General features: G+C 29.6%; 2 protein-coding genes and 1 non-coding gene across 3 annotated transcripts; 1 reads left to right on the top strand and 2 right to left on the bottom strand.

Moving 5' to 3' along the window:
* Positions 1–8,161: 8,161 nt before the first annotated feature.
* On the bottom strand, positions 8,162–8,599 carry LOC114391750 (basic leucine zipper 4). The gene has a single exon (XM_028352704.1). The coding sequence runs from the start codon at positions 8,597–8,599 to the stop codon at positions 8,162–8,164; it is 438 nt and encodes a 145-aa protein (XP_028208505.1).
* Positions 8,600–13,019: 4,420 nt separating this feature from the next.
* On the top strand, positions 13,020–13,091 carry TRNAD-GUC. The gene has a single exon. It is a non-coding gene; the product is annotated as a tRNA-Asp (tRNA).
* A 6,637-nt stretch (positions 13,092–19,728) lies between these two features.
* Positions 19,729–20,376, bottom strand: LOC114392784. The gene has a single exon (XM_028354009.1). It carries the CDS (start codon positions 20,289–20,291, stop codon positions 19,986–19,988), a length of 306 nt encoding a protein of 101 aa, XP_028209810.1. The 5' UTR covers positions 20,292–20,376; the 3' UTR covers positions 19,729–19,985.
* Positions 20,377–21,248: the final 872 nt, after the last annotated feature.

Below are 21,248 nucleotides of genomic sequence, written 5' to 3' on the forward strand. Positions count from 1 at the left end.
GTCTAAGAAAGTAAACTTTTTAAGATGGTTTTCTAAGATGATTTTTGGAAAAACCGTCGTAGAATGTCTTTTTTTAAAACAAACAAATTTGAAGATTCTAAGATAATTTTTGAAAAAATCATCTTAAAATGTAGATTTTCTAAGATGGTTTTTAGAAGAACCATATTAAAATATTTAAAAAAAAATAAAAAATATTAAAAGAATTTAAGATTCTAAGATAATTTTTCCAAAAAACGTCTTAGAATATAAACTTTCTAAGAAAATTTTTCCTAAAACCTTAGAATGTCTTTTAAAAAAAAATCAAAAATTGAATAGTTAACTCTGTTAGAAATGACAATAGAGCATTTACTATAAAGCACCAACCCTCTATGACCTAGCCATTTAAAACAAGGATCCTCTAGATCCAAATCATGATAACTAAATTACTAAAACTATCTTTGCAGGATATTTACCTAGCTAACTAGGCTTAAAATCATAACAAAATCAAATGCCATGTTATAATGATTTCAGCAATCAGTGACAAGAAAAACTAAAGTCATAACCTCAATTTAAAATCTCCTTTTGTACTTCCTTGGATGCTAGGAGGGCAGTAGCAACCTTAGCATCGATTTTTCTCTATGAGATTTTTAAACCTTCCACCATTATATGCCCTTGATCTTTTGGTAGACATGGACCTAGGTCCAAGGAGATAGTTTTTGCCTGTAGTATTACTTCGGATACACGATATTGCATTTTTTTTAGAAAAGGTATGTTCACTATCTTGGGAATACAAGTTCATATCCTCGTATGCTACATCAATTTTAACCTTCTTGACATTAGGCTCAGCCTAAGACATGCTCAGTGTGTTGTCTGCGCTAAGCGTGCAAGCAAGCACTGGTGCTAAGCGCACAACACGCTCTAAGCACGAAAACATGCATCTACGCTGAGCGAGCAGAGCGCGCTAAGCGTAAGTACGAAGGCCCAAATCCACTTTAGCAACTTGAAACACAAAATAGCAAATTAGGTCACAATGTGAAAATGGAAAGAAAAAAAAGAAAAACCTAATATTGTGACTGTAGAAGAGGCCGACGAGGATGAGGAGGAGGGAGAGGAAGGTGAGGTTGGAGGGGCATGGCTGGCTGCGAAAGGAGGTGTCGGCGAAGGCGATGAGGAGAGAGGTGATAGATGGAAAGACAATGAAGGTGTCAAAGTTGGCATGGCAGAGGAGATTGGTGTTGGTAAAGATGGTGAGATAAAAGATGAGTGTGGTGGGGAAGAATTTTTTGGCAATGGGGAGGATGAAGGGGTCGTGGTGGAGAAACCTTAATTTTTTTCAACCTTTATTGTGACTGTGTGAGAGCGAGAGAGTTGTGCGAATAATGAGAGAGCATGAAGGAATAAGGATACATAAATGAAAAGCGATTTCAATGACGGTTTTTCCAAAATCAACCGTCTTTGAACACTTGCTTTTAAAGATAATTTTTATAAAACTATCGCCGTTCATTTCATTTTATTTACAAATTTATCACCATATTTTATTTTAACACGATTTCAAAGCAACCATTGTGAATCTGACATTGTTAAATACTATTTTTTTAGTAGTACACTAGTGCTTGAATTTTCTTTAATTAAATTAAATTATCAAAATATGGTTATAAGGGTATTTTATGTAGCACATTGGAGTCTGGACTCGAGTATATTGTCGACATATGAACAAATACGTATACACAAACTGCTAAACAAACAGTAATGTATATAGTAAACAATCATCTCTTATCCATTGGAAAGAAGGAATACTTACACCACAAATAAGTAATGCACCATCATGGATTGATATCAGATATTGTGCTGTTGATTATCCTTTTTCTAGAACTAAAGTGATGTTATTATCCATGTGTCTAATCTGCATTTCTAGGTCAAAAGATGACACCTATTTCTTTAATCTTTCCAACAAAACAACGTTTTTTGGTAAGTTCTTAGAACTTGCTTATGAAGAAATAATAGGAAAAAAAATAGAAGCCGACTATGAAAGAAAAAGGTCAATTACTAAGATAATAATATTTGTAAACGCTCGCCCAAATATATCGTTAGTTTTATATATATGAGTCTTTCTTAAGGTGTATTCCCTAATTCTTTTAACTTCTCTCGCGTGATTCTTTGTGGATTTCATGGGGGCTACAAATCTGAATTCCAAATGGGTTCTTTGCATTTGGATATAAAACAACCAATTATCAAAAAGTGATTGTAACTTTGTTAGCTAGGCGGACTTTACTTGACTTCAATGTGTCTTTCCATCTTTAGTTTATTTATCTAGTCAATGATTGATATAAGGAAACAAAAATATAATATTATTATTTTTATCGAAAAAAAACATATTCTTTTTTTAAGGAAAAAACAATATTATTCTAAAAAACTATTATCTATTAATATACAAAAACATATCAAAGATTAAAATTATTTTTACTCCTTTAAAAAAATTAAAATTATCTTTACTGGTTTGTTTTTTTTATCTAATAAATGTTAGTATAGAGAGAGAGATGAAAAGAGGGAGAGAGAGGGAGATTGTTCTAGGAATATAGAAAAGTTATTTTCATCCATAACTCTTTAAAATATTAAATTTTATGAATTCACCAGTTAAATTAAAAGTTTTTATTGAATAGTAAGTCTGCAGTTTTTTTTATAAAAACTAAAACTATTCAATATTATTATTTAATTAAGTGTATCGCATTGGTGTATTTTTAAAATAAATTTTATTTATTTATTTATTTAAAATTTAACATACATAACTGTTGAATTAATATCTAAATATTACATAATTAAATAAATAAAATGTAATATATATATATATATATATATATATATATATATATACATATTAACGATATTAACTTTACCATAATTACTCAAAGTAATTTTCTCTAGAAAAAAGTCACGCTTTAACGGTATTTTATTTATTTATCTGAATGGGTGAATACGTCTTTATATCCTTTTTAATACTATAAAAGGTTGAGGAAATTACAGCAACGCTCCATTCACTTTTATCAAATTACACATAATTTTATTATTTGTATTTTTCTACACTAATTCCTGTTTAAGTTTAAAAATATTAACACTCTCTTCAATGTTTAAAAACATTACACTTGACATCTCCTCAATATTCCTTCAAATCTTACGTTAACATTCCTATAAGAAAGGTGAATATAATTGTTAAAAAAGTAAGGAATGTTTATGCAATTACACAAAATCTAAAAAAAATAATACTGTGATTTATTCTAAAAGGTTAATTTGAAAGTCGGTTTTCATATAGATTGATATTGCTCTCATCTTCATTCGAAAGATATTACTCTCATCTTGAATAAGTTTCTTCAAATGATGGGAACACTATTTTTTGAGTCAAATCTTGCATTTATATAAGATTAAATTTATTTTAAGATGACGTTAACAATTAATATTCATCGTCACACAATTCTATATTTTTTTATCGATGTAATTTTAAGAATCAAACTCCGGTATTTAAAGATTTATAACAACTCAGACGTGTTACTCAATTAACAAACTTGGAACTCTTACTACACACTTATGTATGATTATATAGAAATTATATATCTTTGATCACAGTAAAAAAAATCCCTAGTTATTTATACTTTTCATGACAAGATTTATTAATTAAGTTGAAGTGTAGAAACTAAATTATTATTGATTCACTTAAACTAAGATCTAACCACGACTTTCACATATAATGATATTTTTTATTTTAATTCACAAATATTAATTTATTAATTTTTCTTATAAATATCAGTGAGAAAAATTTGAACTCTGACGTTTTTTTTCTTCTCTCTTCATTCTTAAATCTTTATTTTTAACTATCAAGTCAATATATTATATCTATTTTCATATATAATCATATATTGTGCTTCTGCCACTAAAATTATTACCGACATTGATAGAAGGAACACTCACATGCATGGTTACAGGGATCAAATATTGGAGAGATTAGAGAATTGCTTACGAGGGAGTGGGAGGCTAAGGTGTTTACCATCTCTTCTTGAGAAATGAACGTGGTTGGCTGATTCTCGGGTAAAATGTTTTTTCAACACACATACACATATATACATGGACGGATCTATTTATTGAAGAAAGGGGGTAATTTTCCCCACTAGATTTTTATTTTTTCTTAGTATATCATGTATGTATAGTTATAAATGATTTTTATAACTTAAAATTTAATTAAATAAATAAATTATAATATAAATTTTGTCCTCACTAATTTATATATGAGTTTTGCTCCCAATACTAAAATACTCTGAATTCGTATATAAGGATTAACTTTTTTACTACATGCTTAAGAACATAATCATTTGTCAATTATACTACTCCATGTTAAACTATAGCAACTTTAAAGCATATTTATAAATTCAATGTCATATTTATAATATCCCTGAAATTCTTCTAACTTTATTTAAACAGTATTATAGACCTCCTGAAGACGGTTTACAAACAACAAAGTGGGATGCTTTTTTGTCACGGATGAAACAAATCCTATATGCCTAAGCCATCCTTGACCACTTAACCACGTGTAGTTTCATACTTAATCCACATGCAAGATATTAAATATTCTTTAGTTTTATTCTAATTCATAAAGTATATGAATCTCCCCTAAAAAATAAACTATATGGATCCATAATATGGATGGATCCAATTGTGTTGATTATAAAAATTATTTATATATGTAGTTAATTAATCCGTAATAAAGGATATATTTAGTGTGTATTTCGATAAACGTTAATAAAATTAATTTTATAAAAATAATTTTAAAATAATATGATTTATGTTTGGATGTTTTAATTAAGTTAGGATAAAATTTAATACAAATTTTTTTATTCAACATATAAGTTATTTTTTAAAATTATTTCAACTCATAATCAATTATAGGTTTAAAATTTATTTTGATTTCTTTTCTAATGTGACATCAAATATCAATTTTAAACGCAGAATCAAATCTCCAACACAAAATCAAACGTACACTTATATTTATGCTTTCGTTCTTGTTATTCTGTTAGAATCTATTTGAATTTCAAACTCCTTTGTAGTACATCTCTTATTGTGATCCACTAATTCATGATTGAGAGCTTGACCTCCAGCAACAAAGAGGACATAACACTATTGTCGATCGAGTGGAAAAATTTCCATACAAATCTATTGAAATGTTTGCATTGCCAGCTATTAAACAGTCATAGTAATGTACTCCATCGTAATTCTTTTCCTTTTTAAGATTTTGACACTCCTATTCTTTATTTTGCAGGGTAGTTGACTCCAAATTTTGGTCCGTCAGTTATTCTACAGTTATTGTTCTTGTGTTAAGCATGTTTATTGAAACAAAATTAGCCTTTTTTTCGCACAAACTACATCAATGTTGTTATGTGATTCTTGGCATGTCAAAATGCTCATATATCCCAATTCTATCTTGTAGTCTTTTTTTTTTTGTCCAAAATAGGCAAAAAGAATATTGCAAGTGTGGAAATAAGAGGGATTAGAATGTGTCAGTGTGGAAATAAGAGGGATTAGAATGTGTCATACTTAGTGTTATACCATCTTGCCGATTAAGGAAATTACTGTATATCTTTATAATAAGATAACTTCTCTCTTCAAAGAGATAAGGAATGTAAGAAAGTAATATTTTGTAATCCTCTATAGTCTAAATATTTGAATATTTTCGTGAATTATAGTCCTCAACATTATTGTGTACAGAACATTGTTACATACGAAATTTTTTACTAAAAATCCACCAATGAGATTGATTTTTTATTGGACAAATACTATTAAAGAATTAAAAGATATCGTAAAGTTTATGTCTTCTCAAATCTCAACTTTAATAGAATACAATGCAAACTAAATTCCTTTGCATACTCCTAATTAATCCCTTATTATCAATACGGCATAAACTAGTGAAGTCAAGTTAAGAACTATAAATTGTTTGGCTTTGTGAAAGAATGAATTAGTTAAGCTTAACTCATTTATTTAAATAAGTATAATTGAAAATTTATACTTGACTTGTTTAAAAAATAAATAAAGTTCGAGCTTAGTTTGTTTAGTTTATTTATAATTTAATTATTTTTTATTTTTCAAAAAAAATCTTTAAATTATTTTTTATCTTTACCAATTTAGCATTTAAGAAAATTACATATTATATATATATATATATATATATATATATATATATATATATATATATATATATATATATTAAACATGTGATATGATGATAGTGAGGCATGTATACATACGTACAAACAAACTATATAAGAATGATTACTGCTGAGTCTTTTTATTGATAAGAATTAAAAATAAGTAAAAAAAATTATAATAATTCATGTTTCATATTTAATGAATTGAATTAGACTTTTTGATGATTAATCTTGAGTTTGTAAAACTTAAATTTGTCTCATTTAAATAATCAAATATAATCTTAAACTTAAGCTTATCTATTTAATTAAATAAAGTAGTTTTTTTTGTATAATTTTAGATTTTTTTTGGTATGGTAAAAAAACTAGTTTAAACAAATATTTAGTAAATTAATCCAAAAGGTTGACATAATGTAAAATCAAATTCGTGTTTAATTATATTTTGAGTAAGATTAGTCTCTGATTCAAGTTGAAGGATAAGTATAATCTCTAATCCATGAAAAAAAAATATGTATTTTACAAATCAATAAACTGAAATAGTTGATAAATAATTCAACTAATAATTTAAACCCCCGTTAAGAGGTAATTGCAATATTCTTTCCCAATTGATGAATAAGCAATATGACAACACAATAAACTCAAGCTTCTATATACATTAAATGTGGAATATCAAGCTTTCCCTTGTACGAAGATGATGAATCTGTAGAGATGACAATCATTTTCAATCGATTTTGACCATAATCATAATCAATCTTAATTGTCCACTATATATTAGTAATTGAATCAAATTAAAAGCAAATATAGAGCTTTAAAACCAAAATTGATCGAATGTCTCTCTCTCTCTCTTTATATATATATATATATATATATATATATATATATATATATATATATATATATATATATATTGAAAGAATTGTTTGTAGTAATATCCACTTTTTGTGAACAGTAATCTCCACATTTAATCACATGTATTGAATAGTCTGAATGTTTTTGCTTTTTAGTGAATGAATAATCTGAAAGCTGCAAAGATCCTTATATACGTAACATTAATTTGAAAGTATTTTTTTTACATTACCTCTTTTTTTTTAAAAAAAAAAAGAAGGTAAAGTAATTCTATCGCTTATGATTAACAGAGCTGTTCACATGTGTTGGGGTCCTCTATGACCTCATTACCGAAATTTTGGCCACACGTCTCTTTTCCTTCTTTAATCACTTTTTTTGGGGGCAGCTTTGTTTATTTTAGTATTTTATTTTCTTTAAAGAGAGGGGCAGGGCAGAAGGCATGTGATCAACCAAATATCTTTGTCCACATCAAGTCATACTCAAATCAACAACTTCAATATAGTTGACGATTATCCAAATCCAAAAGACACAAAAAGAAGAAACAACAACATTATATATAGCATTAATTCCTTCCTTGGCCCATAACTAGCGTATTTACATGAAATTCTGATTGGCACAAACAACATATTCCATGAAGATTCCTATCATCGATCCATACTCAAATAATTGTCACTACAATGCTCGCCAGCTCTTAATTTATAACTCCATCACTCACTAATCTCTTACAATTTAATTACAAAAGCTACCATAAGACTAAACTAGCAATTAACAACACCAAAAAGTAGACACCCCCTAAATCTCTCTAACGTTCTCCTTCCAACAACGTGGGGTTTCTCGAAAACACCCCATGCACATTTCCTCTTCTCATAATAAAAGAGAAAATAAACTTAGAAAAAAATGTAAAAGCTTGAAATTAATTCTAACTAGCTTGTAGCTACTTCTAACTTTAACAAATGTGCACCCAACCCAATTTTAACGGTTCTAGTGAGTGGGGGGGGGGGGGGGGGGGGGGGCGATATTCATATAATCAACAGCTTAATTTATTATATAGTAAGCTAAACGACGTGGTGCGTAATTTGATATTTCATCATATACACAGTCTCTTATTTTTGTTGTTGTTACTTTTAGTTATAATTTGACACTATGACACTATACTATTGTGAAATCATCATGGTGCCTAAATTTTGATAAAGATCCGAGAGTCTAGCCATAAGGGTCACGGATTCGGATCTAAGACGTTCATTCTGCACGGAAAGTAGAAGATTCTGGTGCATGGTTAAGAATAACCGGTTTTTGTATTCTTGGTTTTCCGTTCTCAACCGGTTCAGTTGGTTCGTGAGGTTCTCCAAATGCCGCTTCTTTCTCCAGCGGGACCGCCTGGCCGACTCCCGGTTCGACTGCATTCGCCTAAGCTTTCTCTCGTGCATGGACCGGACTTCCCGGTTCGAACCTTGTGAACCGGATCCCAACCCGGGGCTGGCCGGTTCGTTAACGAGGGAAAATAGCTCCTCTATTTCACTTGGAGTGAACATGGTTTCAAGAACCGGGAAGTATGAGGAATGAACCGCTTCAGCTTCTTCGTGGAAGAACATTGTTGTTGTTGCAACAAGAAAATTAAAGAGGAAATTGAACCGGAATGTGTTCCAAAAAATGAACCGGAGGGTGGAAAGGAGGGGAAAAGGGAAGAACGTAAGTGTAGGGGACGGCTATTTAAGGTGAGAAAAAAGATGCAAAACATAACATGTGGGGCCTACCACAGCAAAAGAAATTGGAAAGCTACGCGCATTTGTCCAAAGAAAAAAAGTAGGGTAATATATGTCACTTTAAAAATGACTATTATTTAAAATAAAAAAAAAGATTATAATAGGAGAAGGTACTCTCTCTTATAAGGTCAGAAAAAATCATTAAGCTCTGTAAAAAAAAAAGTTAAAAAATTTATCTATCGCCTACTAACAAAAAAATTGAGAAGACTCGACCAAAATACGTACATTTGATTATTATATTTTAAAAACAAGTGAAATTTGTCCTCTGTTATAATTTTGTTAGTCTTATTAATTAATTTGTTAACATAACTAATGACTACCAGTCACACAATATGTATGCTGCGATAATTAAATAGTATTGTAAACTAATTCCACTGTATTTTAGATAAATGAAAACTAAAATAACAACTTTTAAAATATAAGAATTAGAACTAATTTTTACCAAATTTCAAGACATTCAAAACACATTTGTTGAAAGAGAGAAAAAAAAAAGGGTTTTCAGACTTTCAGATGTACGTATGGATGGGTGTCTTTCTTTTAGTAAAATCATCAACTATTCAATTCCATGCAAACTTTAGTGGTGGGGGGATTCATTGGAGGATCTAAGAGCTCTTTTATTTATTTATTTTATATTTATGATTAGGGTAAAACAGTGGGGTCCTCATGAAGACTGGCTTTAGCTTAATGACGAAGGATCAACCAAAAACGCGTATGCAACGAATTGGATTAGAAAGTTACCGGTCACCGCCACTACTGCGCCGAAGTCAGTTTGGACACGCACATGGAAGGTGAAAAAGCTGAAATTTTTACATAAACATAAAAAAAAAAAACTAATATATACACAAACATATATATCTTTTTGCTATTTACACAAACATAATTTTTATATTTTTATTATTCATAGTATAAATTTAAATTGAGAGAACTGAATTTCTATTGTGATTTTTAAAAAAATTTACAAAATCAAGTTGAGAATTCGGTCTCTTGGATTCTCAACTATATTTTATTTTTTTGAAAAAATATTTTTAAAAGATAATAAAATAATATAAATAAAAGAAATTAATTCAAAATAATAAAATTAGAAAATATAAACAAAGACAAATTAATTTTAAATAGCATTTTAACATGTGTATTTACATATAATAATAATAAAATATTTTATCTTTTATGTCATTTTTAAGATTTTTATTAAAATGTACAATATAAAAAATTATAATTTAATATAAATTAATATTTATATTTATTTAAGATATCATACATTTTTTTATTGTCACAATGGTACTACTTAAATAACTTATAAAATTAACGCAATTAAATTTTTATTTAAGTGGTTAAATTTTTTTTTTTGTTTTCCTATTACAATTATAAAGATGTTGTGTATTTTCCTAAGTTTTGATTTTTGTTTCGTTGGATTCTTTGACATAAAAATAATCCAATTAAATTATGATATAATTTTTTAATTATCAAATAAGTATTTAAATAAATTACAAACTTAAGACACTTGAAGATGTTGTGAATACTACTTAAAATTAATTTTTCCTTATTTATATTTTCTAATTTTATTATTTTGAATTAGTTTCCTTTATTTATATTATTTAATTTTATTATCTTTTAGAAAAAATATTTTTTTCAAAAATAAAACACAGTTGAAAATTTGAATTGGAGGGACTCGAATTCTCAATTTGATTTTGTAAATTTTTTTAAAAAAAATCATAATGTAAATTCGGATCTACAAACTCAAATTTACACTATCAATAATAAAAGTGTATGTGTGTAAATAATAAAGAAATATGTATGTTTGTGTATATATTAGTTTTTTGTTGTATGTTTGTGTAAAAATTTTGAAAAAGATTCCTCCATACATATTGTAGAAATAAAAAATAAATAAATTAATTAATCAGTGTCGTCAAGGTGAACTAATTATTGCTTAGTACGTGGAAAATCATGGCCACATAAGCCCACATATATAGCTCTTTTGGTTGTGGTTATAAATTTATTCTTTTCCTGTCCCACCCTAATGCACCCACGTTGTTAATCAAAGGCTACAATCACAATTTCAACGTAGACACTTAACAGTTAACAGAATTAAAAATCCAGAAGTCTCATCGTTGTCGCATTACACAATGAATTTGTCATAATTATAAAAAAAAAAAAAAAGTTTGAGTTATAGATTAGCTTCCGTAGATGTGAAATATCCAAACGCTTCATGAAAATAACTAAAGGAAAAGAATATAGATAAATACATATACAAAGTTACTAGCTAGGTTATTAATTTGTTGAATCGAGTGTTTATATTACTATGACCACTTAAAGTTAACTTTACATATATATTTTTTAAATAATATCTCTTGCAACTATAACAATCTTTCTAGTTATTAGCATGCAATTTAAATTTATTTATCTATAAAATTCCAGCCCAATAACTTTTGTCAAAATAAAATACTGTACGTCCTGCGACCATAGTAATGATCAAAATGCATATTGGGATATGGAAAATAGAAAAGAGCGAAATTTCGTGTTATTACAAGCAACCAAAACTCATTGATTGCTTTTTTTTTTTCTTCTTCTCATTCTTTTTGTTGATTTTACTTATAGATACATACCAAGTATCTATGACATTCTTGAAGAATATGATTACTTTTTTCTACTATTTCACTATACCTAGCATGATGTGATCTAGTGTAACTAAAGTTATTGCAAAGATTGATGGACGTCGTTATATCACTGTTTAGTGTACACTCGATCATCTTCAAGATATAGTTTTTTTATGTAAAGACATGATAATTGAGAAAGAATGTGAGCCCTAATTATACACATCTGGCTTAGTCGAAGTTTTAATGTAAAATAATATGTTTTTATCGACAAAATATTAGTTTATTAATTTTATTAGAAATATTAGTTAAAATAATTCAAATCCGCGACTTTTTTTTTTCTTTTTTTACACTTTCCTAATGAATGAATGAATTTTATATCTCTAACATAAAGTATTAGTACTAATGCTTGTAGAGGAAAAAAAAACAAAAGGAATATTCTTGAGTAGTACGTTTTTATAGTCGAGCACATTCTATAGGTATCAAGGGACAGTTTTTTTGCTTTGGTTGGAAGTTGGTTCCCCTGAACAATTAGCAAAATACTAAAGCGGTTGTGAGTGGAGGATAACATGCGACCCCTTAATTCTATGCCGTTTCAGTGTACTAAGATTAATTTAATTATGAACCGAAAAGAAGAGAATTTAGCAACTTCGTCTTTTAGCAAGCCAAAGTAGTTTGCATGTGCTTCAAGTAAATTTAATTTTAATGGAAAGAGGAGTAGTATCATTGGGATTCAATTCATTTCCTTTATATCCTTTATCAACTGTTGCACGTTGTCTTGTACATGCATTAGTAGGCATGTCCCTTTGGCTTTGTTTCCTTTAATTTGATGAGGAGAGGTAATTAACAACACATTAATTCTAACAAATTCCAACACATTCTTTATTATTGATAAATAATTATTGAAGACTATAAAGTAATGAATAAAACATGTTAAACAAAGAGTAAAATTTACATAAATTTATGATTTTTTATTTTTATAAATTTCAACCACTACTAAAAACTAAAAAGTTTATTAAAGAATATGTCATTATCATTTTTCTTCCTTGGATTTTACCTTCCCACCCTTCTTGATTTGCATCATCTTATTCTCTCATACATTTATAAGTTATAGTTCATGGACATGAGTACTGTAATCATTAATCAGTGGGCTCAGTCATCATTATAATAAGCAAATCTAGAATACACACGGGTATGGAAGTGATGAGAAGGGTGTGCCTATCATGTAAAGTACTGTATCATTGTCCCCTCATCAATTCTTTTGTTTTTGTCCTTTCTTCCCAAATCATTACAACTTACAAGCCAATAACAGCTCAGGGAAAGAATTGCGTATATGATTTGCTTAAGTATTCGAAACTATTTATAGTGGCTCATCATATATCCATGGCACTATAACACTTTAGATTACTATTAGCAGTGCACGTATATATCAAACTCATCATCCATTAGCATGCCACTGTAACACTTTACAATTAGCAGTGCACGTATATTAACCACTAACACTTGATTTTACGTTGTTAGAATGATTCAATCATTGATTACGTAGTGTTTCACTCTAATTAAAATGGCTTTAGTTGTGCTGTTTAGCTAATGATGGTTTTTCCTTCAAAATGGAAATAAACGATTTGATTTAAAATAAGAAGACGCTTAATAAGCAAGTCGTTGTAGTATAGTGGTAAGTATTCCCGCCTGTCACGCGGGTGACCCGGGTTCGATCCCCGGCAACGGCGTTTTCATTTTTTTTTCTTCGTTTTCCGCATTATTTATTATCAGCACGTTATCCATTTTTCTTTGGGTTAAAATAAAAAGCAAACAGAGCCCAACAAAAAAGGAACTGGACACAGCCTTTTGCATAAGGGAAAGATGGGCCCTTATGATCTGTTGTCAACGGCACAAAATCAATCCCAATTCAACTCTGTACCGGTAAAGGTGTCCTCTATTCTGGAGGTAGTTAAATGTAATCAATTTTAAAAATATTAAATGGGATTTGTTAATGTATGTTTTCACAAATAAAAGATTAAAAATATGTTTTATTTTTATTAATCGCTTAAAAACAAATATAAAATGCTTTTAGTAGTTTGGTATAAAAAAATGCTTTTAGTTTTTTTTTTTTATAATTTCCATGCTTAAGTTTTTTAAACATCTAAGCAAATTGGTTAGTGTCATGTTAAACTAATTACACTTATACTGGAACAGAGACGAACTTATTATAACACCTCTCTTTTCCGATCAAGGTAAATAATCAGTCAATCCACCAAGTATGGGGAATTTCAATGTTTTATGGATTTTCTTTTTCTTTCTTTCTTTCTTTTGGTCAAGAAGGCCAATACAGCAGTATTTCATGGAGGGGCCCCTAGAACCTAATCCCAATTGGGTCCTTAATTAGTGGCCTCCAGACAGAGCTTAGGAACATGATAAAGGAAGAAAGGGAGATAACCAACCAAGATAATTGAAAAGTTGTGGGGGAGAATGCTCCTTACTTTTAGAGATGATAATTTAATGGATAAAAAAGGTTTAATTATGCTTATTTCTTTAGTTTGGTTTGTGTGATTTTAGTTGTTTTTTTAAGTATTTTTAGTTAATTATGTTATTCTATTTTTAAAGATCTAGTAAATTGAGCCTTGTAGAATTATTGTTTAAGTTTAAATAATTTTTTGTTAATTTTTTTTTTTTTTTTGGGGTACTAAAGGGGCTAAAAGCTCGAACTAGAAACCATGAAAGAAGCCAATATAAAAAACATCCGCAAACAAAGATATCTGTATCCACGCATGAGGGCGATAAAAAAACTAAGAACACAATTAGTAGAATTCAAATCAAATTTGGCCACGTAGTTTGTCTCTTTAAGAATATGATTGGAGCTCGATCACAAGCCAATTAAACTTTGTTCATCATTGGATTCAAATCCTTCTAATAACATAATCAATAACATTTGTCGATCAAACAAACTTCTTTCACAATATCCACCACCTTGTTGCATAAGGAATAACAAGCATAAATTGCACCCATCCTTCAGAAACTGTACTTTTATAGCTGAATCAGACACAACCAACATCTCTCTAGTTATCCTTTTATCCTTGATAATTTTAAAACCATAATATAGATCCCATAACTCAGCTTGGACGACAGAACAAGCTCCCACTAGACAGGAAAACACAAAGACAAAGGTGTCACAACCACAAATTTGAATGGAAAATAAATAAGAGTATGATGTTTTGGATAGGAAAATTGATAGAGACTAAATATTCTTAAAATTTTAAAGCTGGAAGAATTTAATTGACTAAAAAATGAGAAACTAAACTCCCTCACCATCTAAACTAAACTAAATAAATAAATCAAAGGTGCAACAAAATCTAGGAAAAAAATTGTCATTGTTACTATTTAAACATATTTGGTAATTTAGATTACTATTTAAAATTAACCTTAACAAGAAAACTGCATTTTTTTTTACGATAAACAATATTTTGGAGATATGATTAAAAGATAATACTTTGTTTTTTTAACTAAACTTTATTTTCCCATCTTATGACCAACAATTGATCAACTTAAATACAAAACAGGTTCTTACAAATATCTCCATACATTTTTTGTAATTTTATTATAAATAATATAGAAAATTTAAACAAAATAAATTATCTTAAAAATCACTGTTCACCTTAACACATTTAAATATAAACTTATCATATTTCTATAACTAGCCATCAAAATAATCTACTTTTCACAAATTATTTGAGCACACGTTTATTTAATTATGTTGGATAATCAACGCTGTTATAAATAAAATTATTCATCCTCACAAAGGATCGTGAAAACACAACAAAGATTACATCATAGGAAAAATAATAACAAACGTAAAAATTTAACGTGATTTGACATCTCTTGCTTATGTCCATGAAACTGATTCAAAAAGTATTTCACTATCACAAAAATGATTACAAGATTGTAAGTCACCCTAAATAGTATATTCCTCTACAAACCTGAATATCTCACTCAATGGTTACAAGAAATGATATCACTCTCACACAAAGACACTTTTCTCTCAACAAAGTGACTTTGTTTCACAATCTATCTTCTCACACACTCTCTCTTCACTTGTTGTGTTTCTCCACTAAATCTCTTTTCTATTTATAGTGAAGATTGTCATCAACTATAATAAATAAGTTCTCTTGGAAGTACAAAAACAACTTCCAATGCATCCATTCAACTAAGATTCATCTAGTAAAATACAATCTTTCACTTTGCATTTAAGTAACCTAAACCTTAGTGATAAAAAATCAATTCTCAATATGTGTGCACCTTATCTTTTGCTTTAAACTCTACAATTCTCCCCCTCAAGGCAAAAGAGAAATATCCTTCAATCAATTTGAAAGTGAACAAACTCTCCCTCCAACAAAAGTATCTCCCAACACTTCTACAACATTGGAAAACTTCACTTTCTTCTTCACTTTGCTATTATGGTTCCTCTTCAAGGCTTGACCATCCAAATAACAAAGGTTACCTTTATTTTTCTGTCCTCGCAACACCTAGTGTCTCCCCTTGTACACTTTGCATCCCCACTTTGAACCAACATATTTGTACCCTTGTGATGTCATCTCCCTCATAGAAATCATATTGACAACAGCAGAAGGTACAAACCTCATATTTAAGAAAGTTCGAATAACACCATCATAGAGTTTTATCCTCACACTCCCTATGTCTTCAACCTTTATTTTTCTACTATTCCCTAACTTGAAATGGTTGAATTCTCCAAATCGGTTTTCAAAGTATCAAACATTTCTCGATCTCTACAAATGTGCTTTGAGGCAACATAATCCATCACCCATTTTGTTTTAGCAACCTCATCATTTGTTGCCAAAAACACATCATCTTCATCTTCATCTTCCACACTTTTTACTACATTAGCTTGGGAGTTGGCATCATCTTTGTTCATATCTCTTAATTTTTTCAAGTCCTCCTTCATTTATTTGCACCTCACTTGCACATGACCATTCTCACCATAATAGTAACATTGAATGTTACTCATATCTCGTTGTGGACGCGATTGTGATTTTGATCTTCCTCTTGGACCATCATGTCTCCTTGAATGATTACTCCATTGCTCAGACTCCACCGCAGTTATTGCATTGTGTTCATCATCAACATTTTCAGTTCTCGTCATTCTCTCATTTTCTCTAAGAGCGACAGTCACATCATCCAAATTCAAAGTTGATTTTCCCACAAGCAACGTTTGAATCAAAGCTTTGAAGGACTTTGGTAGTGTAGCCAATAACAACAACGTCTGTTCTTCATTAGAGAGTTTATCATCTGCATTCAACAGTTGACTTACTAGTTGATTGAACTTGTTGATGTGGTCATGAAGATCTCCTCTCATCTCCATTTTGAGTTGATACAACTCCATTTTTAAACATAGGTGTTTGGTTAGCGACTTTGACGCATAAATATTCTCAAGCTTCTCCCACAAGGCCTTCGGTGCTGTCTCCTTCAACACGTTGTGTTTTATCTCGGGAGCAAGGGCTAACTGAATCGTGTTTATAGCTCTCCTTTGGATCTTAGTGCACTCGATTTCATTTATAGAAGCCGGCCTTTCATCTTCTAACGCTTGATCAAGACCTTGTTGCACCAAAAGGTCTTGAATAGTACTCTGCCAAATCATAAAATTTATTTTTCTGTCAAACAATGGTATCTCGAACCTTTGTGTGCTCTCAGTCATAGCTCTAATACCACTGTTGGATAATCAACGCTCCCACAAATAAAATTATCCACCCCATAAAGGATCGTGAGAACACAACAAAGATTACACCGTAAGAAAAATAATAACAAACACAAGAATTTAATGTGGTTCGACACCTTTTGCCTACGTCCACGGAACCGACTCAAAAAGTATTTCATTATCACAAAAATTATTACAAGATTGTAATCCACCCCAAATTAGTGTATCACTCTACAAACCCGAGTACCCCACTTAATGATCACAAGAAATGATAACATTCTCACACAAAGATACCTTTCTCTCAACAAAGTGATTTTGTTTCACAATTTTTCTTCTCACACACTCTCTCTTCATGTGTTGTATTTCTCCACTAAATATCTTATCTATTTATAGTGAAAATTGTCACCAACTATAATAAATAAGTTCTCTTGGAAGTTGAAACAAAAATAACTTTCAATGCATCCATTCAACTAAGGTTCATCTAGTATATATAATTTTTCACTTTGTAATTAAGTCACCTAAACCTTAATAATAAATAATCAATTCTCAATATGCATGCACCTTATTTTTTGGTTTTAAACTCTACAAATTAAGGGATCAAAATAAATCTTAGATATTAAGAGATTATAAAAGTTTTTTATCTAACTAACATAATTATATACTTTAATTTGAAGACAAACCCACTTATTAAGTTGAAAAGACATCATTCCAATTGATTCACACATTTGGTATCACATGATGATGATAATATTATGTTTATGAAGTTTTTCTTTATATCTTGCATTTAAAGTTAGATGATGTATATTAATATATAGTTAGGTGCAAACATAGAATAAAAATAATCAAATTGTCATTATACATACAAAAATTAATATGTATTTAATACATGTTAAAATAAAAATTTTAATGAATAAAAGTGAAATACATTTTAATTATTTATATTTCACTTGACAGTTTTTATTATAATAGAGTAAATTAAACAATGATTCTCATCATTCGTATCATTTATTTAACCTGCAATCATGCATTTTAGGAGCGAAAAGGTGATGAAGATGTTTAAGGATTAAGCATATATCTTATTTGATTAATTTAACGATTAAAAAAAAGGTAAAATTTCGAGCGATTGACAGTTCGTGGGTCTTCACAATTCTGAATATTTCCCTGTCCAACCGAGGAAAGCATGGAAAATGTTATTTTTGTGTACCCTACATTTATTTTTATGATAACTTATTTCTTGATGAAAGTCATGAAATTAATAAAGGATCGGAAAAGGAAGTTTCTTTTTCTCCCCCCTTAGTTTAAAATAGTTATTTTTCTTTAGATGGATAATTAAATAAAAATTACTCATCTTTTAGGCCCTCCCATTCATAAGAGTATAAGTCTTGAGACTACCAAATATTTGATATAAGATGTATCAATTTGACGTGCTAAGTAGAACAATTGGTTGAGTATTAGTCATATCTGCAACCTTGAAATGAGTTGAATCTACGGCTTTAGAATTAGCCAAACTTGCAATGTTGGATTTAACTTTTTTAATCAAATGGCCCAAACTTGTCATTCATAAATTAACTAGAGCGTCAAAATTATATGTTAACATTCATGTCTTTTATCACATTCCATCTCATGTTTATTTTTTATTATGAATGAAATTATATGAACCTCTTTCCGTTAAAAAAAATATCTTAAAATAAACTAGCTCTTTCTCTTTCTTCTAAAATTAATTAGTTTAGAATGATATGAATCTATTTATCACGTTCGTAGTTAGAAGTTAGAACGGGCAAATTCTAACAAGGAACAATATTTTTAATCTCCTCTGAATCCTCTGAATCGCATCTACTTTTTCTTGGATTTGGTGTCCTTTCGTGATGGGAAAAAGTAGAAAAAAGTAAAAGAAACTTTACCCATTGAAACATGGCGATGATCATGACCAAGACGACCACATCATTCAATATCGTAGACATGGGAGGGACATACATACACACACACACACTAGACAGCTTTTTTTCAAAAGAAACATTTCAAAGCAACTTTAGTCCTTGGCGCTACCCAATAACTTTTTGCTAGCATATAGTTTATCTCATGATAATTCAGTGTGATAGCGTGCTCAATCTTCAATAATAACTGCTAATCGTTCTAAAAAGTCATACAAATAAAAAATTCAAAAGCTTTGCACAAATCATAGTGATCCTAGTAATAATGCTTCCAACCAAACGCATGCATGCCCTACTTCCTAGTTCCTACACTACCCAACCACCCACCCTTTTCCTTTCTTACCTCTAGTTAAAGTTAGAAACGGCATTTAGCAAAAGATCATTAATTCCTAATTAAATCAAAATAAACCTTGTCAAGAGTGGGTGATTTTGCATTTTCCTTCAATTAAAAGAAACCAATTAAAAAACTTTGTATACAATGGGTCAAGCAATGCAATTTGCTGCCAAGTTGCTAAGCATCATATTAAAATTTGGTAAAAGATATTCCAACAATTTGATAACCACATTGGTTTTCATTACTAGTAGAACAAAATTCCATTTTATTAATCTACCTCACCGATCATTTATTGTTATTTTCCGGCAATTTCCATTGACCATCGTGCATCATAAACGCAAGGCCACAGAAAATCTTACATATATTTTGATCATCAAAATTTCGAGCAAACCAAATTGATCGTTAATTGCACACAAATTATTAATCCTCTGGCAATCAATCAAGCTTACAATAACATTTTTTCTTTCTTTCTTTTCATTACACTTAAATCATCCTCGAAAATTTGTATATATTCAAAGGCAGTGAATGAAAAACGCTGTCCAATTTCATTCATAATGCTGAAATTACACTACATTATAAAACATCACTCACCAAGAAAAGAGAGATCGTTGACTTTCACTATATATTAGCGTTGGTCAACTACCAAGAACAATTAACTTTTCTTTCCTTTCACTTTCTTCCTTTGGCGGGTGGTGGTGTCCACGGTGCGGTGGCGGAGATTTCCGTCGTTGAGGATCAAGGGCACGTCGTCGTTGCCATCTTCGACGTCTTCTTCGGTGGCAATTCGGATGCAGCAACGTTCCAAGGAGGCAAAGAAAGCGGTTGTGACACCATTGATGAACCACATGGCCACACCATCAGATTTTCCGCAACCACGGACCCTGGATTCGCCACTATTTGTTGATCGGAGACTAAAGAAGCCATTGCTGCAGCTTGAAGAGGTAGAAGTGGCTTCCATGGTACTTTCAATTGAAATGGCCACGGCACACACAACCAAAATAAGAGGCGAAGGTTTTAGAGATAATGAAGTCTAGCTAGGTTTAGTTATAATCATACAATTTTGATTTTATTGACATAGACCAAAATAAAAATAAACAAACTTAATTGAAATTTTAGTCTCTTATTTAATTTCTGTTCTTTTCCCCCAAAATTTGGTTTCTTATTATTTTTATTGTGTGGTTTTGGTTAAATTAACATATAATATATATTTCATGAAAATATCAATATGATATTCTACTGTACTATCATGCCCCTACATGTGTATGAATGAGTTGATATCCTAATACATCAAAATTTATGTTAAATGTCAAACCTTAAATCAACATATGGACAAAAAATACATAATTAAAACGAGAGGACTAAATTCAAGAGAGAAAAAAAAACTAAAATTAAATGTTATCAATAATAGAAAGACCAAAGTGTAGTTAAGCTAAATAATTAAATAAAAGTGATGATATTAAAATGTGTTTTTGAGAATCGACCTTAAGGGTTATTTTGAGTGTGACCACAGAACATGATTAAAGAGAGATTTAAAAAACCAGACAACTTTAATGTGAAATTATTTTAAATTTTCTTGTGAGTTAGTGGTGACTCTTTCAAAACTCTTTCTATTCCTAAATTTTAACTTATTTAAGCATTAAAAGTAACAAAGTTTTAATTTCCACAAACCTTAAATTCCTATTTATATGTAATATTTTGTATTTGTATATATTTACAAATAGAAAAAATATTTCATATGTATATTTTTAAATCCTTGGACCCATAAAAGGTCAAGAGAAGTGTTTTTTTTTACCACCAAATACATCGATTAACTGACACAAAATTATTTTAATTTAATTAATAGTCTTGAGTTTGAGTTTTAGATATATAATTATATTAAATATTAGAAAAAGTATTTTATCATTTATAATAAATC

Source organism: Glycine soja, chromosome 17 (genome assembly GCF_004193775.1).
Source record: "Glycine soja cultivar W05 chromosome 17, ASM419377v2, whole genome shotgun sequence".
Taxonomy (NCBI): Eukaryota; Viridiplantae; Streptophyta; class Magnoliopsida; order Fabales; family Fabaceae; genus Glycine; species Glycine soja.

Coding starts and splice junctions, on each gene's coding strand:
- LOC114391750 (XM_028352704.1), bottom strand. CDS start 8,599: ATGTTCTTCCACGAAGAAGCTGAAGCGGTTCATTCCTCATACTTCCCG.
- LOC114392784 (XM_028354009.1), bottom strand. CDS start 20,291: ATGGAAGCCACTTCTACCTCTTCAAGCTGCAGCAATGGCTTCTTTAGT.